Here is an 11,967-nt window from a genome sequence, read left to right on the forward strand (position 1 = left end):
AGTCAAAGTTGGATGGAAATTCCTTGCGCAGAAATTTTACCAGCTTATAATTCAGATAATTTCTGTGGCATGTATTTGTTGATAATTTGTCATGCTTGTATTATAGATCTTTTTCTGCATTGAGATGGCTTTCATCTATTTTTACTTTCAAAGAGCAGAAGTTTATATGCTTTCCTAATACCATCTGTTTTTTTTTTTTTTTTTTTGTCTTCCTTGTTCTTTTTCTTTTTTCTCGACCAGTGACAATGATTACTTATCTACCTGTGGAACTCTTTTCGACATTTTGCAACTGTTATATCTATTATCCATTGATTATTTTCCAGACTAGACTTCTGAATCTTTTAAACCACTTTAACCTTTCTAATCTAATGCGTATGAAGTATATCGCTATATTCTCATCAGGGGTTAATTGCCTTGAGGTGAACCCTGTAGTTTGACTCTTAAACTCCATAGTGTACATTATACATGATAGATGCAATCAGAACTTGTATCATGTTGGACGTTGGACGTTTGAATTTTTCATGCTATACGGGTTCCCCCCCGCCCCACACACACACACCTGCCACCCCTCACACCAAAAAAAAGAGCCTCTTTTTGATAAGCAAGCCTGCTCATTTTGATGAGACCCAACTTTCTTTGCATGCCAGCATATCTCAAATGTCAAAATTGTACACATTCGTTTGGAATGGAATGGCTATTTCAAACCAGAAGATCACAGAGGAGTTACATTCAGGGCCTTTTATATTTGTTCCATATGCATCTGGCTCTAGGCTTGATGATGTGGTACCTGGTACATTCTTGTCTCCCGAAGAAGTCTGTTGGCATGATTCAACTGGTTCTCTGAACCAAATGGAGGAGATTCATTCTCAGTGCAGTTCAACAGGAGCGTCTTATCGCCCCTTACTCAAGACGCTGAACAATATTTATCCAGGCCTTCATCACTTTTTCATTGACAACTGCGGAGTAGTAGAGACCCCTCTTCTCCGTAGCTATCTAAAGATTTTACTGCAGTTATCTGCTGTCGCTTTGCCTTCACAAGCAGCTAATGCAGTAAGTGATCAAATTTGAAGCAAAACCACACTTGTAATACTTGTTTGTTGCCAGTACAACCTAAGTGTTCCTTTCATGTCCCAGGTTTTCCAAGTTTTTCTTAAGTGGAGTGATGGACTGAACTCTGGACTCTTAAGACCTGAAGATGTCATTTACTTGAAAGAATGTCTTTTGAAATCGGAATTTATAGTGCTCCCAACAGAACAAGATCAATGGGTTTCTCTACACCCTTCCTTTGGCCTTGTGTGTTGGTGTGATGATAGGAAGTTGAGGAAGCAATTTAAGCATTTTGATAACATTAGTTTTCTGTACTTCGGCGAACTTAGTGAGGATGAAAAACAGATACTTCAAACAAAAATTGCCACCCTCATGCAGACCTTAGGGATTCCTGCTCTCTCAGAGGTAAGATATATTTGTGTGTCTGTTGGACTGGGGAGGAGGTTGAGATGAGGATATTGCTGTTTTGACTTCTTGGTTTTTTGAACTTTTCATATGAAGTGAGCCAGTAGGTCAGGATGTCTAACTTATCAACATGTGGACTATTAAACATTCATGCTAAAAATGATTGGGATTTCAACTTGAGCTCTCCAAAAGAAGCCTTGAAAGATTTTTTTTTTTTTTTTAATAGCTTTTTTGACACCTGAAAAAAAAAATATAAATAAATAAATAAAACACTGTATGTACTTCGTTTAGATGTATCCATTGTTTAAACAAAACTTTTTCATGGTTCCAAACTACATATATAACCTTGTAATGTTGTTTCTTAATGCTTTGTAAGCCAACTTGTATAGATACAGTAATAAAGAATTGCATCTTATGTGGTGCACCATGAGATACTTGGCTAATCCTTGATCTATTTCATTTTCGATTATCATTCATGCATAGTTCCTCATTGTCATTGGTATTGTCCATTTACTGTATAAGGACTTTTTTAATTATTTAAGGGGAAACTTCACTTGACCGCTCTGAACTTTTATTACTTTTGCAATTACCCTCCTTAATTTAAAAACTCTTAATTTAGTGTATCGAATTTCTAATTTTTTGCAATGTCACCCCTTTGTTACGCTTTTTTGTTAAATTTTGTAAAAATTTTCAAAATACCCATGTTTTTTTTTTTAAACTATATATATATATAGATTCAGGCAACGGTATTTTTGGAAATTTTGATACATTAAATTAAAAGTTTTTGAACTTAGTAAGGTGATTGCAAAAATGATGAAAGTTCATAGGAGTTAAGTGAAGTTTTCTCTTGTATATTTGTGTAACACCACTTAAGATATACTGTCAAAGCATATCCAAGGAAAAAGAAAGACCTAGTGTGAAAAAATAGAGAACGACGTAGTTGCCTTGACTTTGATTCTGACACGTTTTTCTTTTCCTTTTCTTCCATGTGCATATGGTATTTATTTTCAGAAAGGTCCTTTTAAATGTTTGATTTGCATCAGAAATTGGACTTAGAATAGGTTTTCCAGGCTAAAACATGTTTATAACCGGCAATAAGCATGATAATTTGTAGATTGACTGTGTTGTGTTAGTGGACATCGTTCACTATTAGATTCTGTTGTTTTAAGAAAATAAAGCACCATACATGTCACCTTAAAGAGAGAGAACAAAAAATGAATATATAATGTGATTTTAATCTTCCTTTTCGCATTATTGGATTTATGTGCAGGTTGTAACTCGTGAAGCAATATATTATGGTCTTGCTGACTGTAGCTTTAATGCTTCATTGGTGGGATGGGCTCTTCCTTATGCTCAGCGCTACTTCTGTAGTGTACACCCTGACAAATATATTCAACTCAAGCAGTCTGGATTTGATATTCTGGATCGTCTACAAGTCATTGTTGTTGAAAAGCTATACTACAGGAATGTCATAAATTGTTGTGGTGGTGCATCTAAGAAGCGAATTGAATGTAGCTGTCTTCTGCAGGTATGTGATGGGTCCTTTATTCAATTTTATCTCTCTCTCTCACACACACGTTCACTGGAGCATGCTAATGTCACTCTGTACCAGAAATTAGGCTATGCTATTTCTGGAATTTAACGATTAATCATGTTGGCTAATTTCATTTGCGTCCTCCTTGTGTGGAGGTATTCTGTATCTAGACTAGCTGTTGTTTGTTAAATCGAGCTCTCCATGATAGTTGACAAGATTTGGAATATTAATATGTGATGTCTTTTTTTAGTTATATCCATAATCATATGATTTTTACAGGGTGACATTTTGTACACAACCCAAGGATCTGATTCTCATGCCATATTTTTGGAACTGTCACGATTGTTATTCGATGGAACTCCCAATTTACACTTGGCAAATTTCCTTCACATGATCACAACCATGGCCGAATCAGGTTCCACTGAGGAGCAGACAGAGTTTTTCATTTTGAATAGTCAAAAGATGCCTAAGCTTCCTGATGAAGAATCTGTTTGGTCCCTCTCGTCCGTACCTCCATCGAGAAAGAATGATCATTCGCTCCAGACAAATATTGATTCAACCATAATAGATGACAAATGTTATTCGAAGTTGAAAAAGAAAGCAAGAAATAACCCAAACTGGCCACCTGTGGATTGGAAAAATGCACCAGGTTTTTGTTATGCTCGTGCAAATGGTTACAACACACAGGCAACAACTGTACAACCTAGGAGCAGCCCACAAAAGGAGTCTGAAGGCAGTGTCATGCAAACTGATAATGTTGTTCTGATCTCAGATGATGATGATTTCACCATTGAACATGACTCAGCAGGAGCTTCAGCGGTTTTATTTTTGTCAGACAATGACAATTTGGAAGACCAGTCTGGCCATGCTCATAATCAGACAGATTCTGGAGTAAATGTTGAATTTGATCCAGTTGATTTAGATATTTTGTCCAATAGCCCTGACTTGGGTTCATCTAATTTTTCCAAGAGAGATCGACTCAGATTTGGCACACCCAATGCAACACGAACCACACAAACAGGGAGGCTGGGTGAGTTTTACGCATATAAATATATTACTGGGAAAGTTGGTAATACAGTTGTGAAGTGGGTTAATGAAGATAAGGAAACTGGATTACCCTACGACATTATTGTAGGGGAGGGGAGTAGTACAGAGTACATTGAAGTTAAAGCGACCGTATCTCAGAGAAAAGACTGGTTCCATATATCAACCAGAGAGTGGCAATTTGCAGTGGATAAAGGCGATTCATTCAGCATTGCGCACGTTGTATTATTAGGTAATAATGTTGCCAGGGTATCATTATTCAAGAATCCAGTGAAGTTATGTCAGCAAGGCAAGCTGCGATTGGTTTGTATGCTGCCAGTGGGGCATAATGAATCCTCCATGGTCTCCCAAGAGGCATCACCGTCTGTTGACTTTGCATCTGGGGGATTGACTCCAGTCTTAGCCAATCTATGACTGCCTCTGCCTTCCTGGATAACACACTGAAATAACACAGATTTTGTCCATGCCAAAATCATTCTCTTCATGCATGGGAAAATTATTTATCATGTCATTTCAAATTTCCGCTCCAACAAGGGAAAGCATGTGCTAGAAGAATCTTAGGTTTTTAAGCTCAAAATAGTGGTAGAAATGAAGGGTGCTAACATCGTATCATCTTTCATAAATTTTTGTATGTAGTATAGATGAAAGTTTTGTCACCGGCAGCAATGTATTTGCTGTTCGCATAAATTAATTATCTTTTGTTATTCTTGATTTGCGGGTGATTGCTTAAGCAGTTGCCCATGAATTCTTGTGCAGAATATGAGCAAATAGTTCCATTAATAAAAGATAAAAAGAGAATTAACAGTTCGAAACTCTTGTCTTTTACTTTCTAGCTTGAACAGATTTCTATTTTGCAATTTCTACTAAAGAAAGGGGATTTTTAATGTTGCTTTCTTCTCTCGTCTTGGTGACTTTGTATCTTTCAAAATCAATGCATTATCTTCCAATTTGAAATTATTATTCATGCTTATTCCGTTATTTTGAAGAAAACAAATATTTTTAACAAAAAAAATAACATCCTTCAGAGTTATTATTTCTCAAATATTTTAATTTGTATTGAGTTACCTCTCCCTCTCCCTCTCCCTCTCCCCTTTCAAACCCACAAAACCCTTCAATATGGTCGACCAATAAAGTGGTTACATTTAAACAATGGTTAGCATTATAAAAACGCTAGTAGATCTGATCCACAAAAATAAAATCCGGAGTATATTTTTATTTTCATATTATAATATATAATCCTGATCCCAAGCCCAAACTTCAAAAACAAAAAGGCCTTCCCCCGAAGCCCATTAACCCATTGGGCTTGATCCATACATCCAAAGTTCCTCCTCCTCCTCCTTGCAATCCCTGCATATTCAGCAAAATTCGTCTTCTTCATTTTCTGCTCTGTAGACAACCCCCACAATGGCCTCTTGTCGCGGCGTCCACCGTACAACCACCCAATTTTCCAAAACCCTCCTCCGCAGCTTCTCTACCACCAGCAAACCCTCGCACCGCAACAACCACCAACACACACACGAGTTCCTGGAGCCCACCGCCTACGTGGGCAGCTGGTGGCATTCCGACCCCCCCAAGGACCCCAAGGACGCCGAGCGCAGGCTCGCCCTGCTCCGCCGTGACTACGCCAAGCAGGTGAAGCAGCGCCGCAAGCAGTACATCCTGGAGGTGGAGCTCATGCGCCTCGAGCTGCAGCGCAAGGACGATGCCAGGAGAGAGGCCCTCAGGCTCGCTAATGAGGAAAAGAAAAAGCTCAAGGCCGAGGCCGCCAAGGTCCGTGCCCAGGAGCGCAAGGTCGCCCTCGAAGAGTTCCGCCAAACCCTAGTATGTCTTCTCTCTCCTAGTTTCCTTATTTCTTGTTTTTTGATAGTTTTTGTTTGGTTACAGAGTATTTGAGTAGTTCAATATTAGGTTTTTGTTGAATTGGGAGTAAAATTAAAAATTAGTTTTAATCTGGACTTTTTACAACTGTTTGGATCAGACTTGTAATTGTTTTTAATTGGAAGATGAGAGATATAGGGAAAGAATTGAAACTGAAGCTTAATTTTGATCTTGGAAAGAACTTGGGCTTTACTTCCGATCCTTCGAGAACTCACCAGGGCTTAATTTCAAAATGCCTTTCACCCTCTCCAATTTCGATCTTAAATTGAAATTTCACTTGGAATTGTTTTTTCTCAACTTGCTTCTTGGTAGCAAGTGTCCTGATATAAATTAAGAATACGTGACCATTGGAGGGAAATAATGTTATGAACTAATTTGCATGATCTGATAGTTAGGACATTAGAAAACAATCTTCATCCATTAAATACAACCATGATTTGGTTATCCGGTCACTCTAACTTCTTGTTTCCTGGCAATCTTTCATTTAATTGATCTATAAATGCTCGCCATAGTGCTTTCCAAAACTAGGTTGAGGATAATCTCCATAGGAAACCAGCGGCAATGATTTTTATGTTTTTAACTGTATTGCCAGAGATAATATAGCTCAATTTGCATGGTTCAGTCTTGTTAAATGGTTATCATTTCTTCTTCTTTCCAGAATGGTGATGTGCCCATGTATATGTGGTTTGTTATCTTATTTAAGATATGATTGTAGAAGGAATCGGAAATGATATTTGTTTATTACTTATCAAAAAACGGAATCAAAATTTTTGACATGTATATTAAATAGTTCTTCAATCCAATGAACTTAGGCCTTTACCAGACTTTGAATTTACTGCCTAAACAGTTAGACCGGGTTTACGGGTCATTTTTAAATCATCTCAAATATCATTGAGTGTCTCGGTCGCTCTGCATATAGGTCAGTTTTAGTTTTCATCTTGTACCTTTGCAATTTTTTCTATTTTTTTCTCGTACACCTTCTACATCTTTTGATAATAACATTTATCTACTTATCTTACACCCAGGAAAACAAAAACAAAAAGTGAGGTCTGGTTGAAAACACTGTGAAGTAGAAAGTTCAGTTTATCATCTTTAGTTACTGTGCAGCGACCAAGTATAAATTTAAATTTACAAATATTAGCATGTAGTTAAGAGTTGTAATTTTAGGTTCTTTTTCTTTAGTAGATCATGAAAGATTTTTTTGACAGGTAAAACAATATTAAATAAAAATGAAATGAGCCAGACTCTAGAAAGCAGAGGATTGTGAAAGTAAATGCACTTGAGCAGGAGTGTACCTAAATTTATGTTTTGTATAGTCAATCTTCAAGAAAGAAGCTTAGACTGAAGTTTACAGAAATAAGGATTGCTTTGCAAAAAGGTTCTTTTTCAGGATAACATATACATTAGCAGAGAACTTGAACATTATTGCACCATTTGTGGAATCAGAAAATTGTGTACTTTGTCAACTTGTTCTCTATGTGTGTAGTTTGATGGTCCCTTGTTTCTTTCAAGCAATTTTAAGAGAATTATTGATTAGCATAGGAAGCTGTAGTGTCAACGCAAATCTTGGTCCAATCAAAAAATCCAAAAGGATGTATATTAATACGACGTGTTTAAAAGGTCTCTTGATGCCAACCATGTGCTCGGAAAGAAATTAATTTTTCATTGTTCAATTCATAGCTCTTTGAGAATGCATGAAATCGAATCCCTTGGATGTGGAATTTTGAAATGTTTGAAAGTAATACAAGTGTATGCATATAAATACATAGATAAAGTGTTTTTATGTGTGCGCACACACGCATGGCAGATATGATGATGTATTCATTATGTTATCAGATTGTAACCATTAGGCATTCATCTTGTTTATGAACTGTACTTGAACTCAATTGACAGTCCAACCCTTCCAGATGCAGAATTGTAAATCTTATCTCACCGTCATTTGTGTCCAACAAAACAGATATTATGTTTTTTTTCTTGCTTCCATTTTTTGACCCAACATAACACTGAGGAGGTCTCTTGATTTGTACAAATGCAGTTGAAAGAAAGAGCTGAGAAGCTTGAAAATTGGAGGATGAAAGAAAAAAGGAGGGAAGAGAATAAGAAAGAGGGGAGTGAGCTGCTACGCCGGAAAAGTTCTTTGTGGATTGATGAACCTGAATTGGAGAAGAAGATACTGGAGGCTATTGTTGATACCATACCCCTCTAAGTCTCTTTCAGTTGCAGAATTTGTATTTGAATTTGAATTTGAATTGGCTACGTTTCTCATGTATTCGAATTTAGGCTCAAAACAATCAAGGCTGTGTCCATTTTTTAATAGATGTTGAGGCATTGAAGCAATTTGAGATGTTTTGCCTGATCATGTTCGTGTACTCTGTTAATGTAGCCTTTCTTATCTGCAGATTTGACTGAAATAGTAGTGGTTACTTTCAAAGCTGAAGATTTCTTTTTTCCTTTTTTTTTTTTTTTTTTTTCCATCTTCTCTGTTTTATTTGTTCCCTTGTATTGCCTCCGGCACTTAAAATATGTTCTCACCCAATTCGCCCGCAGAAGTCAGTGTGGCAAAGAAAGAGGATAATTAATTACTTCATGATTCCTTACAAACTGACTTTTCAGTTTATAATTAGTGGTAAAATAATTAAGCAAAAAACATGATTAGTTAATTTAATTAGTTACAGGTTAACTTGTCCGTTTTTTTTTTTTTTTTTTTTTGGAACAAGCTAATTAATACATCATTAGATCTGCCATGCGCGTGTGCGCACATACAAGTACACTAGATAGAAAAAAAAGGCAATGAAATGAGGATTATTGATCTTATTGCTCAGCTCCAAGGTATTTGATGCGGAAGACAAGCTCTTCAGGCAGGTCTTGTTTGGTCCTCCAAATAACCCACCCAATTCCGGCATAAACAAGGCCGTGACATTGATGCTCCTCACCAGGGGAAGGCGGAAATCCCATTCAAGCTCCGGTTAAATGAAGGGTACTTATGCAATGGACCCTGCAAAAGCAGTGGAAATGGTGGATGAGAACACTATTTGTGTTGCTGCTATCTTGGGCTCCACCTACAATGGCGAATTCAAAGATGTCAAGCTCTTGAACGATCTCTTGCTAGAAAAGAACAACCAAACTGGGTATATATATATATACTTCGTAATTAGGGCATGCAACATGCATCTTCATCAACAGTCATCTAATATGTGTGATTAATTTGCAGATGGGATACTCCGATCCTATTAATTTGCAATTTTTTTCCAGCATACCTATATATATATATATACCTGAACATTGGCACCAGTGACAATGTTGGGGTTCTGCCACTTCCTCTTGAATGCAAGGCCATGGCCAGCAAGCATAATAGCCTCAGATGAATGAACCCACTGTTCCCACTCCAATTGCATCATATCCTCAGAGTCTCCAAGTGGAGCGTTAAACAGATCGAAGTGCTATCATGTTCACGCACCCATTCTATACCAACAAATCACATTCAAAATCATCATCATCATGATTAGGGCGGAGTTCTCGCCAACCTTGGCTGAGCGCCTTGTACAAGACATCACGAATGTACTCCACGATCTTGACAAGCTCCCCCCAAAGCTCGTAGTTGAAGGAGAGAAACAAGAGAATGTCGTTGCCCAAAAATGAATCAAGCGCCAAAAAGCCGTGACCTCCTAAATTAACCACTGTCTAAAGAATCGCTGAGACCCAGGGGCCTTCATTCATATTCATTATTATGAATTCAGTGATTCCAATTCTTTGTGGTTCTTTGTATGTTATTTTCTTCTTTGTGGTTTTTTTTTTTTTTTGGTTCAAGTCTTTTGGTAGATCTAATAACACGGAATAAATTTATTTGGAGAGAAAGAAATCTGCTTTGTTAATTTGAACCGATGTTGGCTACCCAGTGTGTGTGTGAACACGTGCGAGAGAGAGAGAGAGAGAGAGAGATTTTATACTTACATGAAGTTCTGTGGTAACAGGGTACTGTCAACGAGATTCTTGTTGAAGGACTCCATGATTAGCTCGTCGGACTCGGGCTCCATAACAAACTGGTGACGAACGAAGCCAGGTTCAACTTTGGCTTGAAGTTCTACCAAGTCCGACAAGCTAATCATGGACTCGGTCAACAAGAATTCGTTGAAGATGAAGAAGATTGCTGCATCCAGGACAAAGCGAGACGCCGATGTTGCGAGCACTGAGAGGTCGGACTCGGAAGCTGGTTTTGAGAGCATGGTTGATGATGAACAAACAAAATACAGAGAGGAAAAAAGAGAGAAATTAATTAAGCTATATGCGATGAGAAAAGTATGTACTTATTTATATTGGAGGAAAAAATGATGAAGGGACTGCATGTGCTCACGTGCAACTGCAACTAATTAATCATAACTTTCGCTCTCTCTCTCTCTCTCTCTCTCTGTGTCTGAAATTATGGAGCACGGTGAATAATGGCGCATGTTTCTGAGCCACGGTGAATAATTAATGGAGCACCATTTGAGAGGAGCCAAGGGTGAATAATGGGCTTGGTCCCCAAAAAAAAATATATCTTTAAAAATTAGCTTTTACCCCAAGAATAAGAGCTTGTTTGAGATTGCGTTTGAAGAGCCTAAAAGTACTTTTAATACTCAAAAAGCCCATTTGAAGAAAAACGTATTTGTTTGGTAAAAAAATTAAAAACACTTTTAAGAGTCCAAGAAGCCTAAAAATGGCCAAAAAAACGTTTTTGGCAAAAACTTAAAAATAAAGTTTTTGTTAAAAAAACTCTTTTTAACTTAAAAATTCTATTTCTCAAACGCAATCACAAACAGGCTTTAATGAGATCCGGCTTACGCGCAGATATTGATCAGGATAATGAATATTTGTGGTTGCATTCACGGCTGACTATGGTCGGCCTATGGTATTTTAATGCCATTTCTTATCAGGTAGTTGACATCAATAGGGTTGATTTAGAGGCTGATACTTAATCGTGAGTATTTCCCACACTTGGTTTCTTTTTATTTTCCCACACTTCACCGTATCATCTGATCTGATGGAAAACTCATCAGATGATTTGAAGATTTTTTGTCTCCGGGCTTTCAAGCTGGCAAGGGGTGGAACTAGATATTTTTATTTTTATTTTTTGGACCACACCTGGTCCTCATGCCCCAAAAGTAGTACTTTGGCCCCTGAAACTGCAGATGAATTAAATGGTGCTCCATTATTCACTGTGGCTCAGAAAATAATTTGTCTAAGGCAGCTGAATTGTTTGTTGGTTGACAGTGATAGAATTCAAAAAGATGATTCCCATATTCAAGTGAAAATGTGAGAAGTCAGAGAGAGAGAGAGACTTATGATGGCAAGCTTAAATAGTTGCAGTTGCATTAATTCGTTTGGTGTGGAGCCTATTAATGACATGATGGTGAATAGCTTAAACCTTAATTTGTGGACATGTGAAAAAAAAAAAAAAAAAAAGCCTTAATTCGTTGGTCCAAATGCCAGCATGAAGGTTGGAAAATTCTGTATTTTTGTTGTTGTTGGGCCTTACGCAATTCCACGTGGTACCACCCGTGACTCTGTGCCTCTGAACAAATCCTTTTCAGTTTAGTTAATGGTCAAGAACATCAAAAAATGCAGGCGAGTCTTGCAAGCAGCGAAGGACAGTCCGTTACGGTGAAGGTGATCAAAGCCACCCTATGGCCAATTATTGGGGTGGCCGGCCACCTCTTATGACAAAAATAAGGTGACCAGTTGACCTTTAATTTTTTTTTATTATTATTTATATTAATGAGACAAATGTTCATTTATAGCCCTATAATCTCTCTAAAGAGAGAGATCCTGACCATTATTCGCTTCCATGTGCCTTAGCTTGAGCTTGATTAATTTATTACGATTCTTTTTTATTATATTCACTCTTAAATAATGTTCTAAGTGTCAATATGTTCAGTTATTTGAGATGTTTGTAATGCATATGGCAAATATACCAGTTTTTGTCTTTTTTAATTTTCTCCAGTGGAATGATACCCTCTCCTAAGGATAAGGATTATCTCCATTTTAAATGGAGACAATATCCATTTTATTGATCAGGATTTGAA

General features: G+C 37.3%; 2 protein-coding genes across 3 annotated transcripts in view; both read left to right on the forward strand.

The window, feature by feature from the left end:
* LOC132178517 (protein NO VEIN) overlaps window positions 1-4,834 on the forward strand; it is a 37,552-nt gene extending 32,718 nt beyond the window's left edge. For both annotated transcript variants that reach the window (XM_059590949.2, XM_059590950.2), the window contains 4 exons: window positions 648-1,050; window positions 1,135-1,452; window positions 2,723-2,980; window positions 3,266-4,834. In XM_059590949.2, the coding sequence (XP_059446932.2) occupies window positions 648-1,050; window positions 1,135-1,452; window positions 2,723-2,980; window positions 3,266-4,444 (2,158 nt within the window). In that variant the 3' untranslated portion in view covers window positions 4,445-4,834. The remainder of the gene's footprint in view (window positions 1-647; window positions 1,051-1,134; window positions 1,453-2,722; window positions 2,981-3,265) is intronic.
* Window positions 4,835-5,358: 524 nt separating this feature from the next.
* LOC132178518 (stress response NST1-like protein) lies at window positions 5,359-8,267 on the forward strand. Its single transcript, XM_059590951.2, has 2 exons — window positions 5,359-5,851; window positions 7,944-8,267. The coding sequence occupies exons 1-2, from the start codon at window positions 5,435-5,437 to the stop codon at window positions 8,112-8,114; spliced, it is 588 nt and encodes a 195-aa protein (XP_059446934.2). The 5' UTR covers window positions 5,359-5,434; the 3' UTR covers window positions 8,115-8,267.
* The last annotated feature ends 3,700 nt before the right edge of the window (window positions 8,268-11,967 follow it).

Source organism: Corylus avellana, chromosome 4 (assembly GCF_965113065.1).
Source record: "Corylus avellana chromosome 4, dhCorAvel1.hap1.2, whole genome shotgun sequence".
Taxonomy (NCBI): domain Eukaryota; kingdom Viridiplantae; phylum Streptophyta; class Magnoliopsida; order Fagales; family Betulaceae; genus Corylus; species Corylus avellana.